The sequence below is a fragment of the Oryx dammah genome, unplaced genomic scaffold (genome assembly GCF_014754425.2).
Source record: "Oryx dammah isolate SB20612 unplaced genomic scaffold, SCBI_Odam_1.1 HiC_scaffold_4, whole genome shotgun sequence".
Taxonomy (NCBI): Eukaryota; Metazoa; Chordata; class Mammalia; order Artiodactyla; family Bovidae; genus Oryx; species Oryx dammah.
Window position 1 is genome coordinate 69183920 of NW_024070188.1, and position 23816 is coordinate 69207735.

A 23816-nucleotide genomic window follows, 5' to 3' on the forward strand; every position below is an offset into this window, starting at 1 on the left:
CTGCTCCTCTCCCCTGTTATGCCTGGTCAGAGATAAATACCCCCAAACCAGCATCTCATAGCAACACTTTTCCCTGTATAGAGTGCCTTGAATTCTCTTTTTTTTCCTCCAATTAGTAGCTTATTTTCTACACTTTATATTTGAGAGGGTCTTTATCTATATAATGGAGGTATTATATAGTTTGTTCTTTGTTATTCAGAAAAAGATTTGACATTGTGGGTCTGATAGCAAGGTCCGGTGATAACGTGGGCTTTGCTTGCTATACATATTCTTTTAAATAAAGAGAAAACTGATACATAGCTTGGGCTGATTTATGTTATTTCTGCTCTGCAAGGTTAGAGAATCAAGTAGTAGCAGTAGCAGTTGTTTAGTCGCTAAGTCATGTCCAACCCTTGCGACCCCAGGGACTGTGTAGCCCATCAGGCTCCTCTGTCCATGGGATTCTCCAGGCAAGAATACAGGAGGGGGTTGCCATTACCTTCTCCATAGAGAATCAAAAATTCCCTTAATTGTTTACTAGAAGAAAACATATTTAGGTGGCATGAGAGCAAATAGAAAGTAACAAAACCATGTAAGGATTGACTCAATTCAGTTGTTCCAAAAAATATTTTGTTAAGCTTCTGTTTGCAAAACAAGTTTGTGTGAATCCAGGGCATGTTTGTCAGGAGGGAAAAGACAGACTGAGGAGGGTGCAAAAGCTGGGGGAGCAGGTGGCAGGTAGGTCAGTCACCCTAAATGATTATGTTAACCAATCATATTGAAATGCTTTTTTTAAAAGTCACATTTTATATCACCATTAGTAATTGAGTCCATATCAAATGCATGCTCTGTGTGTGTGTGTGTGTGTGTGTGTGTGTGTGTGTGTGTGCTCCAGTCACTTAGTCATATCTGACACTTTGAGACCTCATGGACTATAGCCTGCCAGGCTCCTGTATCCATGAAATTTTCCAGGCAAGAATACTGGAGTGGGTTGCGTTTCCTACTCCAGCAGCTCTTCGTGACCCAGGGATTGAACCCACATCTCCTGCATTGCAGGCAGATTCTTTACCGCTGTACCACCTGGAAAGTCCCATGTCAAATAATTATGTTTATATGGGTGGGAAAGAACAAAGAATCTGATAGTATTCCTTGCAGAAGAGAGAACCAGCGTGGCCCTGGTCTTTCTCTCTTGTGTACTGTTTTCTCTTTTTCTAGACTACAATTTGTGCTGGCTTCTGTGAAGTCGGTACAGGATATATGTATATATATGCATATATATATATGGGTGAATTATGAGGATGTATGTGCCTCATTACTTAGCTTAAACCATATAATATCCAGAATACGTCCTCACCAAGTGTTTAATAGCAAATTGCAGCTTTTCTAGTGACAGGAATTAATGAATAACATTGCCAAAATTCATTTTAACGTATTGGGGAAATGATTTACTTATTGCTTATTCTCAACAGAAAATTAAAAATTATAAGCTGATTGCTGGAAATATTTAATGATGAGTCTTGATTGCCATGTGTTCTGATGACCTTGTGTGCTATTCCAAAAATACATAAAACTACTGAAAGTGTTGTCATTTAATTGCATCAATTTACATCTGCTCTAATTTGATTGTAGATAGTTGTCTCCTTCCATTTTAATGAGATAAGTGTAATTTTTTTCAACCTCATAGACAACATCTGGGGAAGATGTACGGGACTTCACAAAGGTGCTGAAGAATAAGTTCAGATCGAAGAAATACTTTGCCAAACATCCTCGGCTTGGCTACCTGCCTGTCCAGACAGTTCTTGAAGGTGACAACTTAGAGACGTAAGTTTAATTTTACTATTAAACTTGTATCTGTATGTGCTCTTATACCTGATACTTTTATATTAGTGACAAAAGATAAATCTGAAAGCCAAAAAGAAGTTGTGTTTTGGTTAAATGTTTCATCTACAAAGAAGGAAACTAAACTTGGACTCAGTCTTTGCAACATGAATTTTGACTGTTTTTGACAGCACAGGTTTAATTTTGCATGTTTTCCTGAACTTTTGAAATATGTAATAATGTGTCCACCTTTGCACTTTTACTCTTAAAAATACTTTAAGCAAACTGTTGTATTTATGCTCTTTCATTACTTTATTTTCCAATTTTCCCTCTTTGTGGGTTTTTTTTTTTTTTACTATTTCTTATATGTTTTGCACTCATTTTACTTATTTTAATATGTTTATTAATAATGTTTAATTCCTTGCTTCAGATATATATCTATATGAAATCTTATCAAAATCTCACATTGCGTTTCTAATTTCTTTTTTTCTTAAACATGGCAGTGAAATAAGATAGCTTTAAATAGAACCTGTAATAGACAAAGTTTTCTTAAAAGTATATCATTTGAGTTTACAAACATAAATGAAACAAAGTTTCAGATTGCAAAATTACTTTGGGATTATAAAATGAAGGATAATAGTTTATAGCCTGAAATGAAAAGAAATTTTAAAATGAACCAGAATAAATGCAAGAACAAAATTTAAATTACTAAGCAATTATATGTCAAGATCAAAATAAATATGATTTTAAGTCTTTGGATTACTTTTTTTTGAAATATCAGCATAAATATGCCTGCCAAGGCAATTTTCTTGTGCTTGAATCTTGGGGAAAATTAAGTTTTATTGCTAATCATCACGAGTGCCTAGTCATAAAGAATAGTGGAGTTCTAGTTACAGAAATATTCCTTCTCAAGTAACTACAGAAGAGAAGCTCTGAAGTGTGGAGTTTTCTACATTATACAATAAAGAAAACTGAAGTAAGAACTATAAAAATGTGTTGACATTGAACCTTCAAAACTCATAGCTAACTTATTTGTGTATATATGAGAGATAATCAGAGAACAGTAGCAGTCCAGTGTATTATGACAGTCTATGTCTCAAAGATGTCAAAATAGAGGGATAGACTATTTAGTCCAAGTTTTTTTATCCGTATAAAACTCTTTGGACCAGGGGCTTTGCTACATTTATATGCAATTTTTATTTTTAGTTTGTTTAACTACTAAAAAATAAAAGGAAGACTATAGACAAAGTAAAGTGGATATTTTTATCCCTCCATAGGTAATATTATGGATGTGCATGAAGAAAGAAATACAACGTGGCTATGTATGTAGATAGGTCCAAAAATACCACATACTCATTTAAAGCATACCAAAAACTTCAAACTTTTGGATAACTTTGCTTGATATCAAATTCCATACAATTAAGATATATGCCCCCCAGTCATTTTTTTTCTGCAGTACATTTTAGAAGAAACTTTATTGAAATGATTTTAATTTAAGGCATACTATTGAAATTCTTGTGATTCCCTGGTAGCTTGGCTGGTAAAGAATCTGCCTGCAACGCAGGAGACCCCAGTTCGATTCCTGGATTGGGAGGATCCACTGGAGAAGGGATAGGCTACCCACTCCAGTATACTTGGGCTTCCCTAGGGACTCAGTTGGTAAAGAATCTGCCGGCAATGCTTAAAATCTGTAAAGAAAGGTATATTTTTGATCCCGTCTTTGTTTTGTGGATAGATTTTTTCCCCCTTTCTTTCAAAAGGTATATGATAATACATTCTTATTTGTTTTAGTGTCTAATATATAGTTTAACTATGCTGAATACCTAATAAAGATAAAATTTTGCCTATCTTGGTATCAGATCTAAATAACCTTTAGAGTAAGGGCCTGAAGCATAGAATTATCACACAGTGGTTTTATTTACAAGATAATTTGATAGGTTTGAAATAGTGATGTGCTTTTGACTCTTTGGATAAACCATTGGCATTTTATGTTCCAAATAGCTACATCCCTTGTATGAGTCATGCAGATAGATAGATCTTTTAAATTACTTTTAAGCAATTTTGATAATTTGCCTTTCACTGTCAAAATAATGACTGACATTAATAATTCTGAGTGATTCAGTTAAAGGAAAAGAGAACAGAAAAGTGTGTGCCAAATAATTTTGTGCTATGATTTTTGGCTGTAACTCTGAAGATGCTTCATTTCATCAAAGATGAATGTACCAGCATTTTCAGTGAGAGGAAAATGAGGGAAAGAAAAGGAGTGTAAGATTAAATCAGATGTCATGAGATCCTTTTTTGAAAAAGATTTATGAGCTACTGGATACATTGGGCAGATTTTCTTCCTTTTTTAATCCTAGAATGTATTCTTGGAGTTGGTATAGTTCATTTTTCTACTGAGCCCTTTCTAGTACAGGGCCACTTAATCTTCTGGTGTAACAATTTATGTGAATAGGTAGTAAAAATTTTGATTTCATTTATTCTATTTGTGGGAGGAGAACATTGGAGAAAAACCAGTGAAGTGGTAAAGGTGTTGAAGTTATTTATGAAGCTGATTAGAATTTCCTTTTGCTTCTTTCTCTTTCATCCCTGCAAAATGTAATGTCTTATCCCCTATCCAGTAATTATACATGCATGCATGGAGGGGATTTATGGGAAAATTAGTTATTATTAAAAGGAGGTAAACAAACCCATGCTTAGGTTTATTCAATTAATTTTATAACTATGCAAGATTTTTTTCACAAAAATAAATCAAAATAAATGATTAGAGCTTGATGAGAGTTCTTACCATTGAAAATAGACCTGAGAAACAAGCTCAAAGGGTGACAAAGTAATTTGAGAATTGAGTGAGATTTATTGGCTAAAAAGGTAGCTTAGTTTCCCTGAAAATTGAAAGGAATAAAATAGGCACCTCTCCCTGGTATTGGTTGGGCTTCCCTGGTGGCTCAGTTGGTAGTGAATTCACCTGAAATGCAGAAAACCCGGGTTTGGATCCCTGGGTTGGGAAGACCCCCTGGAGAAGGAAATGGCAACCCACTCTGGTATTTTGCCTGGGAAATCCCATGGACAGAGGAGCCTGGTGGGCTGCAGTGCGTAGGGCCACAAGAGTCAGACACAACTTAGCGACTAAACAACTACCACTACCGCATGTATTGGTTAAGGTGGAATAGATGAGTTTCCTGGTTTTTTAAGTTCTTACGGTAGCAAGAACCATCTCATAGTAAGTGGAATTATGGTTGTGGGAGCATTGGACTGGGAAGAAGTGACAGTTCATCCCAAAACTGAAAGATGAATAGGGCCCAAAACTCAGTGTTTGTTACCCAGGGAGGAGAGGGAGAGTTTCCCAGCAAGGCAGACATTTTCAACAGCCGAAAGACAACCCTGTTTTGGAAACTGGAATGGGAGCTTGAGAAATGACGAGAAATGGGAGTGGAAAGGAAAGCAGGAAGCAGGTCATGATCAGCCTGGTAAAGCAGGTGAAGCTGTTTATAGTCCTCAAGAGCAGGAGGGAGGGGGCACTGAAGCTTTATCTGTCAGAGCCGCTGGGACCCCTGCTCTGCGACAAATGGACTTCAGAAGGCAAACAGACGGAAAGTGTGAGAAGTCTGCTGAGAATTTAAGGCACTGAAAAGTCTCTGAGTTCTTCAGAGAAAAGTCTGGGTTATATTTCTTATAACATTAAGTATATTTAGTAGAGTCTTGCATATTTGTGTGTAAGGAGCCAAAACACCCTGTTCAGATACCACTCTGGAACGCACTTGAGAGGCAGCATTATGAAGTCTGGGCTAACACAGAGACTGGTCTTTTCTTAACCCCCTTTAATCATGGATTCTAACAATTCAGGGAGAATATTGCCCAGTTTTCTTCTTCTGGAATTAAATGAAAAAGCTTATCAGTTAATATATTTTCTACAAATCAAAGTACTTTAAAGTCAATAAAGCCTAAAGTTTTTTTTTTAATCTTTTTCTTTTCTCAGAAATTTTCACAATACATAAAGAAGCTTTCTTTTGACACTCTTCAGTTCAGCTTTTTGCCTCTGCTATTCTTATCTTAGTTCAGTGAATCACTATTGTACTGACTGAATTAACTTTACGGGAACCAGTCAAGCAGTTTCACAAAGCTTTTGTGAGTTCAATTAAGATTATATATATATATACATATATATACACACGTATTTTTCTTACATTTAAAGCTCACACCAAATGTTGTCAGAGAAGGCAATGGCACCCCACTCCAGTACCCTTGCCTGGAAAATCCCATGGACGGAGGAGCCTTGTAGGCTGCAGTCCATGGGGTCGCTAAGAGTCGGGCACGACTGAGCGACTTCACTTTCACGCATTGGAGAAGGAAATGGCAACCCACTCCAGTGTTCTTGCCTGGAGAATCCCAGGGACAGAGGAGCCTAGTGGGCTGCTGTCTATGGGGACACACAGAGTTGGACATGACTGAAGCGACTTAGCAGCAGCAGCAGCAAATGTTGTGGTATACTTGAATTTTAGAAATGATCTCTAAATTCTTTAGAGATTATTTACCGTCTGAGCCACCAGGGAAAGTGTATAGAAAATAATTTATCTGACACTGAACATCTGTATTTCAGAGTTAATGAAAAATAGTGATATGAAAAGACTATTGAATAATACTGTTTTGTTTCATTGTTGTGTCTGTTTTATACATAGGTAATTAAGTCTATTTACAGTATAAATGTCTGACAAACACAGACCAGATAAATACCTTTTTTTGAAATAAATCCAAAGAATCTCGGTTTTCCACACCAATAAGATGACTTTCTGTCATCTTTTAATCTTCACTTTGCAGACATCAACTTTTGCTTCTCAATGGGAGATAATGAGATCATTAACTTTTTTCTTAAGTATATATCTATAATAGAAATAGGAGAATCAAGTAGATCTAGAATACATTTTCCTTCTTCTTTGTTTCAACCAGCATTACCTTTTGCAGGAGACTTTATTTAATTAGACAACTAATTTTCTTTAGGCTTTTTAATTTCCACATTCATCAGTATTCCCCCACACCTCCCCACACCTCTAATAAAAAAGGGTTAGGGTTTGAACTAACTTTTGATTAGGATCATTTGTTTTCAAACGATATTTCTTACAGACTTGGGGTTTTCTAGGCAGTACTGTGAGATTGGAGTGTGTCTCCAGGGCTAGGAATGATAGTGACTAATCAAGTTCCAATCTCAAGCTCTGATTCTAGTAGACAGTGTTCCTTTTATCAGTTTCTTGGATAGAACTTCTGGATAAAATTTTGTTTGATAAAAGTGTATCATGATCTAGCAACGTTTCTTTCAGTTTATGGATAATTGAGAATTTTGGCTGGGTGTAGAGGAGAACATCTAGGCTGTATCTTTTTTCAGTGTATTTGTGAGGTTGAGATACTCTGTGTATACCTTTATTTGGATTTTATTTAAAATTGGGCAAAGGGGACTTCCCTGGCAGTTCAGTGGTTAAGACTTCGAGTGTCCAATGCAAGTGGCACAGGTTCCATTCCTGTTCACGGAACTAAGATCCCACATGCCATGTGCTGCAGCCAGGAAAATATGTTTTTGAAAAATAAAAAATAAAATTGAGGAATGATTCAGAACATTCTCATTTTATTGCAACTCTGCCATCAATATATAATGTAGTCCTTGGTATTTAACTTTTCCTTTCTGATCAAGTTTCTTCTGCAGGAAAAACAAAAATATGATTGCACCTCTGTCCAGTACATTATGAAACATTACTTTTTAAATTATCCCATAATTTTGAGCTATTTTAGAGCATTCTCTTTCTTTTTCCCATCAGACTGTTTAAATGTGTTTGCTGTCTATAACAAATATCCTATAATATCTGTGGAAAGGCCCCTGCAGGCACTTGAATACATAGCATCTCTTCTAGAATAAACAGTCATTTCTATTTGTTTTGACTTCTTTCATGGTGGACCTCAGGGCAACCAAATGCAGGCGTGGAAGACGATTGAGACTGTACCCCACCCCCTACCCTCCGACTGACTGCTTTTGTCTTAAATTGCTCTAAAGTGTTTCTTCTATGACTTTTGTCTCCCTCTGCCCTCCTTGCAGCCCTATCACACTCATCAGTATGTGGCCAGAGCACTATGAGTGAGTATCCACAGCTCCGTGTGCACAAGACGGATGTTCTGATCTGTTTTACTAGCATGGGGTGATTACTAAACTCTTATCCTAAAATAATAGTTCTGCCTCCTGGGTAACAATCCTAGTGGTTTTTTTGCATGTCAAATTCATTATTTAACTAAGCTAACATTCCTAATAGTAACATCTGTCAACATGTGGGCATAAAACTGTTTCTTTGCTTTCTCTCTTCCAGCCCTTCGCAGTCTCCTCAGCTGTTTCATGATGATACCCATTCAAGAATAGAACAGTATGCTACACGGTAAGAAACTTTGCTGGGATCCCTCCACTGCACTGCCACCCAGAATGTATCTCTTTCTGTATTAATCTTATATCATTCACATGCCTTGGTTTGAGAGATGTAGTTTTGCAGGAGTGGTGATTCTATTATATTTGAAATCTGGGCTTTCATCTTTCTATACTGTAATTTGCACTTTACCAAACACTTGCAATATATTCTACTAAGTAAATCTCCATGGGATGTGATTAGTGAGCTCATGAAAATGCAAACACTGTACAAATAGGATTTAGATAATGTAACCCAGTTTCAATGAATGAAAGTATTGAAAGTGTTCTCCGGAGATGGTGTACATATGAATTACAATATGTAATTAAATGTATGCTAATACTTTACCATAGAGGTTTATTTTGGAGTTCCCAAATAATATAAAAGTATAAGCTGGTCTTATTGAGTTGTACAAACTTTTATACAACCAAGTATGTACTAGGTATTGACAGTGTTAGTAACTGGCTATGCTTTAAAAGGTTATAGTTCAACCTATGGTTGCTGAGGGGAAGGATGATGGGATGGGACAGTCAGAGAGTTTAGGATAAACATGTACACACTACTGTATTTAAAGTGGATAACCAGCAAGGACTTCCTGTATAGCACAGGGAACTCGACTCAATGTTACGTGGCAGCTGGGATGGGAGGAGAGTTTGGAGGAGGATGGATACATGTATATGTATGGCTGAGTCCCTTTGCTGTCCACCTGAAACTATCACAATATTGTTAATCAGCTATACTTCAAAATAAAATGAAAAGCTTTTTTAAAAAGGTGTGAAAAATCTTAAGGACAAATATAATACCTGAAAATAAATAAATAAATAAAAGGCTATAGTTCAAGCAACATAATAAAAACAGTAACATTTGAGCTGAGTCTAGGCCAAGTAGAAATTTCAGGAAAAAGTGGAAAAACATGCTTAAAAGCATTGAGCTCAGAAAGAGTTCAGTTTATTTAAAGAATTGCAAGTAGAGAAAGGGGAAAGGACAAGACAGAGTGAAGGGACAGAAGCTGAAGTCCAGTAATGTGGGGCCCACTTGCTAAGGATGGGCTTCCCTGATAGCTCAGTTGATAAAGAATCCATCTGTAATGCAGGAGACCCTGGTTCACTTCCTGGGTCAGGAAGATCCACTGGAGAAGGGATAGGCTACCCACTCTAGTATTCCTGAGCTTTCCTTGTGGCTCAGCTGGTAAAGAGTCTGCCTGCACTGCGGGAGACCTGGGTACCATCCTTGGGTTGGGAGGATCCACTGGAGAAGAGAAAGGCTACCCACTCCAGAATTCTGGCCTGGAGAATTCCATGGGCTTGCAAAGAGTTGGACACAACTGAGTGGCTTTCACTTTCACTTGCTAAGGAGTAAGATTCTGTCCGTTGGTAAAGAGGCATTATGGAGAATCTTTAAACATGAAAGGGAGAGGGACATAATCAGATGTGTGAGAGAGTGCAGACTGACTTAAGAATCTGAGAGATCAACTAGGAAACTAGGTCCACTAGGAAACTACATAACATGATGTAAAATAAAAGTCTTTAGTCCTTATGGTGGTGGTGATAGAAACAGAACTCAACGTTAGACGTTGTTTTCATTTCAAAGTCTTGTTAGGGAATTTGAGCTCTTCTGGATTTTGTGGGAATTAGGACAGTTTAAGAAACACTGAGGCTGTATCAATCAACTATACCCTGTGTGGCCACATTCTCTAACCTCTTTATTTTCATTTTACAGACTGGCCCAAATGGAAAGGACTAATGGGTCTTTCCTCACTGATAGCAGCTCTACCACAGGAAGTGTGTAAGTAAATCATGAAATTAGTGCTGCCTTGGAAAGCTGGTTCTTATATTATGGCTGTCGGAAGTAATCTTCATTGACTGTGGCTCTGAATTTTGATCCAAATCAAAATTGATAAGTGTGGTTATAAAAATGTCTACATAGATTTTATGGTTTCAAGCCATGATAGTATAAATTGGATATGTTTATTTATTTAGTTTCATATAAGTTACTGAAGAAAATCCTATATTTGGCTACTCGTCTGCCCTAGGAAAATCATATTGATTTATTTATAAATACAGGTATAGATATTCATTCCATTTATCTGATATTAATTTAACAGATGTTAATTAACAGATATAATTCTTGTTACATCCTGTTAATTTAACAGATGTAATTCTATAGACTATGTGCCATTCTGTAAAATTCTTTTCCTTCTGTATGCTCATAATTTTCTCCATAATCTCTGCCATTTAATAGTTATGACCTACACAGGCTTGTACATCTACTCCTTACCCTTCACTGGAAAGTGTTAACTCCTCTGCCAATAATTTTGATTTTATTAGCAACTAGGAAAAGCCTCATTAACTGTAGAATGCTTTTTAAAAACCTTTCTTGGCAGATATTTTATCTCTGATTATTCCACTGTCATATGCCATCTTGCTTTTATAGCTTTCCCCACCCTCCACCACCTTGGAATTAACATTTTCAATTCTGGATGGTGTCTATGATTTCAGTAGTGTGGAGTTTAGTTGACTCACCCAGTCATTGTGGTTTGGATCTGGTGGGAAACTGTAAGGTTGCCAGGAAAGTTGTCAAACTTGGTTCTTAGGTATTTTATACTAAAAAAGATCATAGAGACAGCCAAGTTGAAATACCTAAGGTACTCTAACATGAAATGTCTCCTGGTCAATATTTTTTTTTTAATTGTTTTACTATCATTAAGCTTATATATAAAAGTTCTCAGGAGATTTATCAATTTTCAATTAAAAAAATAGCACGTTAGTAGTTTATAACAATACAGTAGTGACTTATACATTATTATTAATGTACTGTGTGTTTGAAAGGATTCCCAAACCAAGGTAATAGCATATTCATAATGCTTGTTTCATATTTAAACTCCTAGTATGTATTTCTTATAAAGCAGTTAAGTATCTTAAATATCCTAAATCAACATATTTTCCATCAAGGTTGAGAAATAGCTAAAGAATTAAACAAAGTTTAAAACTACTAATTAAAACAAAACTTAAATTCTTTAAATGTGTTTGTCACACTTTGTGATCCAAGTAAAGGCAATAATCAAATTTAGTATTTCCTATTTTCAAATTATAAAAAGCACTATTGATTTTTTAATTTAGCACTAATGTCTGAGAAATGACAAAATAATCATATGACTAACAGCTGAATACATTTTAATATACTGTCAAGAGATATATTAACTCATTCTTCCATCCAAAAAAATACTTATTGCATGCCTACCTTGCAGTGGTGTACTGGAGACAGTTGTGAGAGCTAGTTGTTAAATTTTCAAGAAGTTTGTAAGCTGCTTGTTAAACAAAGACATTATTAAAATTCATTTGTATATACCTATGGACTGTAGCCCGCCAGGCTTCTCTGTCCATGTAATTCTCCAGGCAAGAATACTAGAGTGGATTACCATGCCCTCCTCCAGGGTATCTTCCCGACCCAAGAATTGAACCCGTGCCTCTTACATCCCCTGCATTGGCAAGCAGGTTCTTTACCACTAGTGCCACCTGGGAAGCCCATGTATATACTTGCAAACCAACAGATTAGATTAAAATAATATCAAAAATAATACTCAGAACTCATCACATCTTAGTTATTTTACCTCATTTTACTATTACCTGTGCTCTCGGGGTGTCAGGTGGTGTGCAAATATGAATCTTTTTTCAGCTCTATATTCAGTGAAGTCATTAGCTTAAATTGGCCATACTGAAAGTATTTAAACCATAAAAATTAAAAATGCTACAAAGCAGGGCCTTTTTATTTATCTTGTAGAGAAGCTGCTGGTAAACACTTAGCAGCACACCCCTGACACGTGCCCAGTTTTGTAAAGGTCGATGCTGTCTTCAGTATCTTACGGCCTAGCAGGGAGATGGATAGAGGAGGAACATGGTGAGGGCATTTAAAGTAGAAAGAAGAATAGGCCCCCAAAGAAATCCACATCCTAATCCCTGACACCTGTGACTGTGACTTTACATGGCAAGAGGGACTTGGCACAAGTGACTAAATTAAGGATTTTGAGATCGGGAGATTAGCCTGGGTTATCTGGGCGAGCCCAGTGTAGCTACAAGGGTCTTCGTAAGAAGGAGGAGAGTCAGGGTTTGGGATAGGAGAGGTAATCATGGGAGCAGAGGTGAGATACAAAGAGATTTTACAGGTGCTGCACTGCTGGCTTTGAAAGTGAAGGAATGTGATGGCCTCGAGGTACTGGAAAAGGCAAGGAAGCAAATTTTCCCTTTTGTGAGAGATTAAATGAATAGTGTAAGAATGTATAAATCACTAAAGAGAAATTGTTGTCTAGTTCCTGATACATTAATATTTTTAATGAATATTTTAAGAAGTCTTACTTTGATAAAGCCAATCTGGAAGTCCTTTGCTCTTCCACACTTTAAACTACTGAGTATTTTGGGGGTCTTTTCCTATGAACATGCAGGGATCATTCAAGTGAGAAATCTAACAAGGACTCCACCTTCGAAGTCCTACTTTGGACCTAAGGCTGGTGGTTTGACAAAATTCATTGCTGTTGTTTAGTCACCAAGTCATGTTCAAATCTTCTGCAACCACGTGAACTGTAGCCCACCAGGCTCCTCTGTCCACGGGATTTCCCAGGCAAGAACACTGGAGCAGATTGCCTTTTCCTTCTCCAGAGGATCTTCCCAATCCAGCCATCGAACCTGCGTCTCCTGAATTACAGGCGAATTCTTCACAACTTTGCCACCAGGGAAGCCCCAAATATTTTCATTTTAATTGGCATTATTGACTTGACAAAATGAATAAGTATTATGATAATAAATATCTTTTCTCCCAATGGATAGCTCATCCCAATGAGGGTGACTATTCCCTCCTTTGAATTGACAGCTCTCCCCATGAGAGCAGAGTTAAGAATGAAACCTACTATTTTCCTGGCTCTCCTGCTAAGTTTCCCATCTAATAATTTAGCATCTTGGATCATGGGATACAGTAAGAAATGTTTGCTGCCCTTAACAAGACAGTGTTGTTCTTTCTTTGCTTTTAGCTTGGATCAAGGCTTATCTATTTCTTACAGGACCTGATTATAGCAGCAGGAAGTATATGTGCAATATGAGCTTTGCAGGTGGCGCTAATGGTAAAAAACCTGCCTGTCAATGCAAGAGACTTAAGAGATGCAGATTCAATCCCTGGGTCAGAAACATCCCCTGGAAGAGGGCACGGCAACTCTAGTATTCTTGCCTGAAGAATCCGATGGACAGAGGAGCCTGGCAGGCTACAGTCCATAGCATCACAAAGAGTCGGGCACAACTGAAGCTACTTAGCACACACACATGTGTGCAATATACTCTTAACACCCTGGCCTTTTCCTGGAAGTTTCTTAAGGCTCTGGCATTGGTAGGATACTGATACAATCCCCAGAGACAATAGATGACAGTATTCAGTGCCACCTAACAGTATTGCCAACTTCTGAATGAGGGATCAGTGGCTTTTTAAGGCAGGCTTGACTCTTCTGCTTCACTCTCAGATCTGTCTTGAGACAACCAATATCGGTATTAGCAATTTAAATCCCAAGGTACTAGTAATTTTTATTGTTGTTGGGAAGGGTTAAAAAAAAAACAACTCAGAGTGCCTTAAGCCAAAAATTGTATGTTAGCAAACTTCCACAATAATTTTTGGAATTTTTTCTCTCTCTTGAATTCTCCACCTTACCCCTAGGCCCTAGTGAGTTGAGGTTTTTGTTATTCCAAGTAAGGGTGTAGAAATATGAGCAAATATCTCTTGAATAATAATGGTGATGGTGCAAAAACAACCACCATCTCCTCCTTGATATGGAGACTCCTAAGAGCCGGGCAGGGCTTCCCGGGTGACTCAGTGGTAAAGAATCTGCCTGCAGTGCAGGAATGCAGGAGATATGGGTTTGATCCCTAGGTTGAGAAATCCCCTGAAGGAGGAAATGGCAACCTACTCCAGTATTCTTGCCTGGAGAATCCCCATGGACAGAGGAGCCTGGTGGGCTACAGTCCATAAGGTCTCAAATAGTTGAACACAACTGAAGCAACTGAGCATGCAGGCAGGCAAGAGGCAGGCAGGCACTGTTCTAAGCACTTTGCCCATGGTCACTTATTCAGTTGTCCATGACGCTCTTGTTCTCATTACAGCACTTTATAGAGGAGGAAATCAGGACCCACAAGGTGAAGGAGGTTGCCCAGGATTTTGTAGTCAGTGGTGGAACTGGGATTCAGACTCAGGCATCCTGGCTCCAGGCACAGGCACCCCTGACCATGCCTGACTGCCTCACTTCGCTGCCTCAGCTGGTGTGGGAAGGGAGGGCTTCCTGCAGTCGGGGAGGTGGGAGGGTCAGAGCATCCACACATCCTTCTAGTCCCTTCTGTCCTTGTTCTGCTTCTGCTCATGTCCATCTGTGCTCCAGCTTCACAGTCCGGACCCAAGGAGAAGATTTTGTAATTCAGCATCTGCTGTGCCCAACCTCCCAAATTTGGTTTTTAGGTGGTCTCAGCTGTCGACAGTAAAAGAAAGCCCCTGCCTTGAGGTATGAATTTTGAGACTTGAGCTTGTAATTCTAAGTTACCCCAGGCCTTTTTAGTCATTTGTATTCTATCCTGCAATTTGAGCCATTCTGTGTCCCTCAAATTGGTCTATGGAACCAGTTCCCTGGCCCCTCACAGCATTCATCTTCTGTGAAAGTGTTAGTCACTCAGTTGTGTCTGACTCTTTGCGACCCCATGGACTGTAGACGGCCAGGTTCCTCTGTCCATGGAATTCTCTAGGCAGGGATACTAGAGTGAGTTTCCATGTCCTCTTCCAGGGGATCTTCCCAACACAGGGATCAAACCGGGGTCTCTTATGTCTCCTGCATTGGCAGATGGGTTCTTTATCACTAGTGCCACTTGGTGAATCTGATTAATTACTAAGAGTTGTTGACCCTTCATGCATCATGGGCTGCTACTTCTTCAGCCTAGGCCTGAATTAATCTCATGGCATTTTACCTCACATAAACCTAACTGGGAGTTGGTGATGGACAGGGAGGCCTGGCGTGCTGCAGTTCATGGGGTTGCAAAGAGTCAGGCATGACTGAGCGACTGAACTGAACTAAAACCTAATCCACAGTACTCCCTTTTCTTCTGAAAGTCTAACTTGGAAATTGTAAAGGTATATATTTTAAGGATACTAATTTTCTTTCAGGGCTTCCTGAGTAGTTCAGTTGGTAAAGCATCTGGCTGCAACGTGGGAGACCTGGGTTCAATTCCTGGGTTGGGAAGTTCCACTGGAGAAGGAAATGGCAACCCACTCCAGTATTCTTGCCTGGAGAATCCCATGGATAGAGAAGCCTAGCGGGCTATGGTTCTTGGGATTGCAAGTCAGACACAAGTTAATTTTCTTTCATTTCAAAGAATGAACCAAGCCTGTCTCAAAAAGAGACAGGACCCAGGATAGTCCTGGGAAATCTGAGTAGCTGAAACCCAAAGACATTTCCTTAGGCCATTGCCATCAGGGTATCTCACTCCACCTCCCCTCTTGAGTGATCTTCTTGTATGTGGAAGGATGAAATTGGTGTGCTGGCATGATTTGCACTGGCATTGCTGTTTGCAACTCTGGAGCCTGGAACAATAACAAATCTTTAAAGGAAGGAAATTATTGTTATTTTTGTTTATGTCTTACTTGCAAAAGGTCATTCAATGAATCACAGTTCTTTTGTCATTGGATAAGTACTACTTTTGTAATCTAGACAGTGTTTACTATGCATGACTTAAATACAGTGTAATGGTGTTCTGTCTAGTTGTATTTCATTGGTACAGTCCACATGTTGGTGGCATTTTCTATTTTAGCACTGCGCACACTATTGATGTTAAATGACTTTAATCTGGTACCTCATGACTGTATAATTAAGAACTCAACTATATCTATTTTTATATTTAACTTTTAGGACTAGTAGTCTGTGAAAACCACTTAAGACTAAAATTATATGTTATATATGAATGCTATTTAAATTCTTAGTTTTGGAAAAATTGTCTTAATTTTCTTCCAGACACCTTATTAAAAGAATGTAATGATAGAGATGATGATGGTAATTATATTTTTAAAATAATAATATTATGTTAAAGCCCCATACACTTCCCCAAAGAAATGATTCTATATAAATGTTGACAGCAAGATGCATCTCAAATCAAATTTTAACTCTTAGTTGTTTGTATTTGTTTCACTGTGGATAGTCCCCAGATTTCTAAAACAGATATTTAGTTGGTGTTAATATTGAGCATTAAGTATAATTCCTGAGGTCAGGTGCCTGAAGGCATAAGTGTTCTAAGGACATAAATGGATTAATGTCGGGGAATATGGGAGAGGCACCATGTGAGGGTCTATAATCCAATCATAGGTCTGCCAGGGAGCTTATAGGGGCCAGGCTTTCCTCCACCTCATCTTATCCTTATAGAATTTTTTTTTTTTTTAATTTTTACTCTGGTCTTCAATTTTCTTTTAGGTGAGTTACTCATAGGAATTATATAATTAATTGCTTTTTAAACCAATGTGAGCATGAGTTTATCACTCTTATTTGTTACAATCCCTGAGATTACCACCTAATTTGGTTCTGTTTTGCATTATTGTCACTCTTTCTTTCTTTTGCATTATGGACAAGGTGCTTTGCTGTTTATTTGTATAACCTGGCTGGTCAGAAGAATGGCCAGTTAGGACAATAGGCATTGACCAGTATCTTTGGACATTAAACATTATGGAGAGTAGGAGGCTAAACCTTTTTCTCTCTTTATAAATGATTTATTGTTTTGTTTTGATTTCTGGCTGATTGCTTGTGATGCTTTATTCTGATGAGATAAAATTTTCGCTGGGGTGTATATGAGCACTCTTCTCTTGTTACTACTTCTTTTTTTGCATAGTCAGTCTTTTTGGTTTCTATACTCATCTTTTTTGGCCTAAGAAGTATTTTAAATGTTCTGCTTTACTCTTACTATTTAATTATTTTATTATTTGTTTTATACACACTGTATCTTTCTAATGTGTCCATTTGTTCTGTCCATATATCTGATCTGTACATTATAATCCCCTCTCGTTATGGTCTTTCTCTTTACTTAAATTGGGTGAAGTGACTCCAAGCATTACTGAAGCTAATTGGTGTCCCTGTGGTGTTGGTACATTAGCCTCATAGCCTTCTCTGCTCCTTCATAATACGGTTAGGTTTAGGGTACAGTAATACATTACCCATTTATTCCCTATCGAGAAAATACCCTTTCCCTCCTCAAAATGCACATGCGCACACCTCCTTGCCACGTTTCTGTTTGACTTTGCTCCATGGGCATCCTAAGAGCTTTGGGTTCTGCTTTCAAACACTGCTGCCCTGCAGTAGCACAGGAGCCGTTCTCCCTTCTTATCCTCATCCTTCTAAATTTAGGAGCAAGTGTGAGGTTCTTCTCAAGGCTTCCTTATTTATTTCACAGTGATACCGCCTTTTTACAAGACTGGTCATCAAAAGATGATGCCATAGCTTATTTCAATCCTTCCCATCTGTGTTTCTTATTTCCAGTTTATTCCTTTGTTATTCATTTGATAATAGAAGGAAGGCGAGGTTAGGGAAGTTTACTGATAAAGGAGCAATGTAAACTAACAAGGGGCTCATTTGAACCTTTGCTTTGGCTGTTTTGCAGCCCTAACATTCATTATTTTCATTTGCTTCTTTGTATCACTTTGATCTCAATGATCAGGACACAACTTTTCTAAGAATGCACTACCTCTCAGATGCAATTTCATGTCCTCTCTTTATCAGAGCAAACTGTGATAACACAAGGTTAGAATTTCAAGCGAGACTCAGAGTCACAGATCTTGCCCAGTATCAAGCATGTTCATCAGCTCCAGGGCTTAAGCAAAAGGTCCAGACCTGCCCGAGCCACTCACCTGGTTCCTTCTGGCTTCGATAGGATGTGCCCTGACCCCAGGGCAACAGACAAGCTCTTTAAGGAATATTTCCAGTCACATCATTACACAGGAGGGAACTGGTTCAGGCATGGGATAGCTCCATTTTATACTCTGATTGCTACATAACTTACAAGATGTTTTTCTGAAGCCCTACCCTATACATGCTTCCCAGGTGACACTGGTGGTAAAGAACCTACCTGAAAATACAGGAGACATAAGACGCACAGGTTCGAGAAGATTCCCTGGAGGAGGACATGGCAACCCACTCCAGTATTCTTGCCTGGAGAATAATCCCATGGATAGAGGAGCCTGGCAGGCTACAGTCCATAGGATCACAGAGAGTCAGACATGACTAAGGTGACAGCGTGCACGCATGTACCCTATACATCCGTAGATTCCAGGATTTGTTTACCAAAAGCCATAAAAAACAGATCAGGTACAATCTGCCCAAGGTATTGTGTAGCAGGACTCTCCTGCTAGCATTAACCAGGAAATCTATCATTTGCATATTTATAAGATCTGACTGGATCTCTGGGCTTCCCTGGTGGCTCAGACGGTAAAGAATCTGCCTGCAGTGCTGAAGACCCAGGTTCAATCATTGGGTCAGAAAAATCCCTGGAGAAGGGAATGGCAACCCACTCCGATATTCTTGCCTGGAGAACTCCGTGGACAGAGGAACCTGGAGTTCCCACAGTCCATGGGGTCGCAAAGAGTTGGATACGACTGAGCGACTGACACTGACTGACTGGATTTCTGGTAAAAGAAGGAGAGGGATTCCAAGCTTGCTGGTAAAGCATTTCCTTCCCATAAACATGTCAACTTTGTCTATTCTCTTATGCTTCTGTTTGTCAGTTATTCTATTTGACGACATTATTAATACATCTAGTCCATTAGACAAGTAGTTAGAAAAGTGGGAGAAGCCAAGTGAATTAAATGGAATTCCTTGTTTAATAAAGAATGATTGATCCTAGAAATGATGTGCTGATAATATCAAATGGAATAAATAGAGATATTTTATAAATATCTACAATTATAATTTATACTAAGTTACTTAAATGAAAGAATGTAACAATTAGCCTCTACCACCCTTTGGGTTACAAAGCATTATAAAATTGCTTTCAACCACATGCTAAAGATAGTAAAATCAAGTACTTGATTGGGACAGTGATTGCAAAATACTTTAAACTGGATGGTTTATAAATGACAAGCATTTTTTCTTATAGTTTTGGAGATTGAGAAGTCCAGGGTCAAGGAGCTAGTGGATTTAGTGTCTGATGAGGACACCTGGGTTCGATCCCTGGGTCGGGAAGATTCTCTGGAGAAGGAAATGGCAAACCACTCCAGTACTCTTGCCTGGAAAATCCCACGGATGGAAGAGCCTGGTAGGCTACAGTCCGTGGGGTCACAAAGAGTCGGACACCTTACAGGGATGTTGAGTTTTAAGGCAGTAGAGGCTCAGCAGCCAGCCTGACTGTCATTGTTTCTACTTCCTCTATGTCCAGCGACATCCACCTCCAAATGTGAGCCTTTGTGTATATCTGCTTTGTCACCTCAGGGAGGACGAGCATGCTCTCATCCAGCAATACTGCCAGACGCTCGGAGGGGAGTCCCCGGTGAGCCAGCCCCAGAGTCCAGCTCAGATCCTGAAGTTGGTAGAAAGGGAAGAACGTGGAGAACTGGAGCGGATCATTGCCGACCTGGAGGAAGAACAAAGGTGTGCTAGATAGACTTCAGAGAAATCAAGAAGTCTTTCACCCTGGGAAGACTTCTCATGGGAAATCCTTTCATTTGCACTTCCACATGGCCCTTACCCACTCTTTTTTCAGGACTATTGTCCAGGAAATACCGTGGAGGCAAAGTTTCAGAGGTCATTAACACTGGGCAGCTGGGTGCAGATTACAGCTACATTTCAGGGTTCAGGGGTGCTGTCTGTTAGAACATCTATTTATTTAAAGCTACGGTTTTATTCATGCTTGCTTGTCTCATTGATAAATGTTTTACCTATGAGGAAATAAGTAGCCTGGGCTACCTTTGGAGCTCATGGGCAATTTTGGAAAGAAGGTGATATGTTCAATACTAATTCTAGTTTTCGCTTCTCCACTAGAAATCTGCAGGTGGAATACGAGCAGCTGAAAGAGCAGCACTTGAGAAGGGGCCTCCCTGTTGGCTCCCCTCCAGACTCTGTTGTGTCCCCGCATCACACGTCTGAGGATTCAGAACTTATAGCAGAGGCGAAACTCCTCAGGCAGCACAAAGGTCGGCTGGAGGCTAGGATGCAGATTTTAGAAGATCACAACAAGCAGCTGGAGTCTCAGCTCCACCGACTTCGGCAGCTGCTAGAGCAGGTAGAGTGTGTGGAACCTGGCATCCCCTGTCCCCACACCATCTGCCCTAGTCCCACATCCCATGGGGCCCAGTCCCAGAGACAGCAGAAAGATTCACTTCTGCTTTCTCCTCTCCATACTTGATTTCAACTGGCTTAGAAATCTCTCTACAAACATCAGCATTAAATCCTCACTGGCACCAAAAAAAAAAAAAAAGAAAAAAAAGCATTTTCCCAGCTTAAGATGGAATTGCTCATTCCTCTTTAAGACTGAAATCTGTCTCAGCTCTGAATAGGTTAAGGGAAAAGATCCTGTCACATACATCTGCATAAATTACATTTGGGAAACATCTGTGGATATTAAGGGAAAGGAAGTGACCTGAACTCTTCATGCTAAAACCTCCTTCCCATAAACTATTTTCAAGAAATTAAGTAACAGATGTTTATTAATTTTCAGCTATTATTTCCTCACATAGCACCATGTTTTATGGCAGTTGTTTGCAAACTTTCTCGACAATAAAAATACAATTTGCATTATGATGAATGCATACAAGTATGATGAATACAAGATACTAATTGCTGTTACTAAAAAATACTGCCTCTTTCTATTTTCCTTCCCCCCCTCTTCTTCCTTCCTTCCCCCTCCTTCCCCTCTTCCCTTTCATTTTTCTTCTATCTTTCTCAGTGTTGGTCAGGCCCAATTTTATAACTCATCAGTGGATAATAGCCTGCAATTTTGAAACACACTGTTCTTTGGGATATAAAAGAAGCATCAGATATAGTTTCTGCAATCTTGTTAGGGACCATAACAAGATAGTATGATATATAACAAGATAGTATCATCTATAAAGACATACACACTTTGGAGAATTAAGTAACTGATTACATCTAGCAGCTGAAGAGCGGGGATCATGTCACAGAGCTAGTAGTGAAGATATCATTGCAACAGGTGTTTATTGTGAAGAATCCCAGATGATGGGCCTGGAACTTCCTTCTCCTGAAGAATCCCTGAGATCAACATTTATGCTATCTTTTGCTTTCTTCTCTGGCCCATGTAGTGTGGGGGCCTCTAGACAATGAATAGGAATGCTTTTCTCCAGAAATGATGTATGAATCAAATGCAGAAACAACTTTCTCTCCAGTGATTTTCTTAAATTTTAGAAAACCATCTTTTCACAGTTGCTTAACAGTATTTTTTAACTTGTCAGAATCATTCAAAACAGTGTAATTTTTGCATTACTATTCAGCGGGCCACAAAACACCCCTTATACTTTCTGAATGTCTGTCACTGTTTCAGACTTTGCGTGAGACTGTTTGGGAGAAGGTTTATTTAGACCTTCCCCAAGGCCTGGCAGGCTTTCTCTTAGTCCTTCGAATATTAGGTTCTTACCTTGATGTCACTCCCATACAACGGAAAAACCTATATTGTCAATATTGTAAGTATGATGTTTCTGAATGGTGCCTGGACAAAGGATGACTTTTTCCTCGAACTCTCTTATTTAGAATATGAAGTGTGAGTATTAAGGACTTAGTGCACAGGTAGAATTGCTGTAGAAGGCAGCTGTGCCTGAAAGTTTTGTTTGCTGTAGCCTGGTGATGCTCTGAAGAGAGCCAAGGCTCTCCTGCTCAGCCCCTGCCTCCCCCCACTCTCTTCCTCCCATTAGACTGAGCTGCCTAATGGCTCATGAGCCTTCAGAATTACACAGTGATGCTTTACAAGATATGGGATATCTAAATAGCTCTGTATATTCTAGACTATAAGGCTCTTATCTCTTCTTAATGACCTAGCATGAATGCCAAAAGCTGATGGAAAATTCAACTCTGATAGTAAAAACTAGCAAAACTGCCAGACTTCAGCTAATATAGATTTAATGGAAACAAACAGCATCAAAATCAATGGAACTTCTGCATTGCCTTTACAATGAATCACACTTTTCTAATCTGACCATATACCTGTCAAGGTATCCATCACCATTTCCACCTTCCTGCCTTTGTGAAGTATTTATTAGGTGTGTCAGATTCCATTCCAATCACTACTAATTGATCACCTCCTTCACAAAACCCTCTCATGCAGATATTCTTATCACCAACCCTAGTTTTTAAATTTAAAAAAATCTAGGTTTGTATAAATAAAAAACAGCTGGTTGTAAAATTGCCTCAGAATTAGACAGCTCTGAGTGACCAAGTCTGTATCCAAGCAGCTGAATCCAAAATCATGCTCTTCAAGCATAGGGAACTTTATCCAGTACTCTGTAATGACCCATATGGGAATCTAAAAGGAGTGGATATATATATACATGTATAACTGACTCACTTTGCTGTACAAGAGAAACTAACACAACATTGTAAAGCAACTTCAATAAAAAACCAAAAAAAAAAAAAAACAAATACAAAATCATACCCTTTACCGCTCTCCAATATTGCCCTTAAATATTGATTTAAATTAAAAATTAGCATAATTTTTAAATTAGATAAATTTACTGGATGAGAAGCAGTGTTAATTTTAAAGATGAATGAAACACCTTTCCAAAATCACTTGGTTGACATAAAAGTAATAGAACAATTGAGGGAATGACCCTGACATTGATAGGTAAATCCTGCCATATAACCAAGTGAATTCTTCAAAGTTCTCAGATCCAAAGGGAAGGACCATTTGGTCCTCAGCTGAACACTAGTGAGTCCGCCAACTGATGTTAAAGCGTATTTGAAAATGACTGAGGGTGAAAGATGTTATGTGATTTAATTATCCGTAGTTGGGGAAGGGAAGTTAGAAACAGAAATGTTTTCTTTAATCACTTTTTGAATCTCTTCAATTCTAACCTCTGAATGTGATTTCAGCCTGAATCTGATTCACAAATCAATGGCGTCTCCCCTTGGGCTTCCCCTCAGCAGTCGGCACTGAACTATTCGCTGGATCCAGACCCGGGCCCACAGTTCCACCAGGCAGGTCTGTGTCCGCAAGACTCGGCTACTCTCTCCCCTGGTCTACCCCGGGCTTTGCCATTTGTGCACTTTTCATTTTAAATAACATTCTTACACATGCGTGCCTTAAGCATAAGGGAATTTGTATTCTCTTTCATGTCAGCTGAGTACAAAGCCATTTTAACAATACCAAAAAAAGCAAGCATTTTAGAATAATAAACTATAATGCACTTGTTTGTGTAAGGTGTGGTAGTGAATGGAATTTTGATGAGAGGGGAAAAAGATGTCCTTCCTTTTGGGATGAGCAACAGTTTATTTTGTTCTTTGCCTTAGAAATGATTTTTTTTTTTCAATAAACTTCTGTCTCTGAAATTTCATAGTTGTACACATTCAGAATAAACGACTAAAGAATATCACAC

General features: G+C 38.7%; 1 protein-coding gene across 12 annotated transcripts in view; it reads left to right on the forward strand.

The window, feature by feature from the left end:
* The window catches only part of UTRN (utrophin), a 547129-nt gene that overhangs the window by 512466 nt on the left and 10847 nt on the right, over nucleotides 1–23816 (forward strand). For all 12 annotated transcript variants that reach the window (XM_040238622.1, XM_040238626.1, XM_040238624.1 and 9 more), the window contains 7 exons: nucleotides 1664–1800; nucleotides 7877–7915; nucleotides 8142–8207; nucleotides 9951–10016; nucleotides 19708–19866; nucleotides 20257–20497; nucleotides 23314–23422. In XM_040238622.1, the coding sequence (XP_040094556.1) occupies nucleotides 1664–1800; nucleotides 7877–7915; nucleotides 8142–8207; nucleotides 9951–10016; nucleotides 19708–19866; nucleotides 20257–20497; nucleotides 23314–23422 (817 nt within the window). The remainder of the gene's footprint in view (nucleotides 1–1663; nucleotides 1801–7876; nucleotides 7916–8141; nucleotides 8208–9950; nucleotides 10017–19707; nucleotides 19867–20256; nucleotides 20498–23313; nucleotides 23423–23816) is intronic.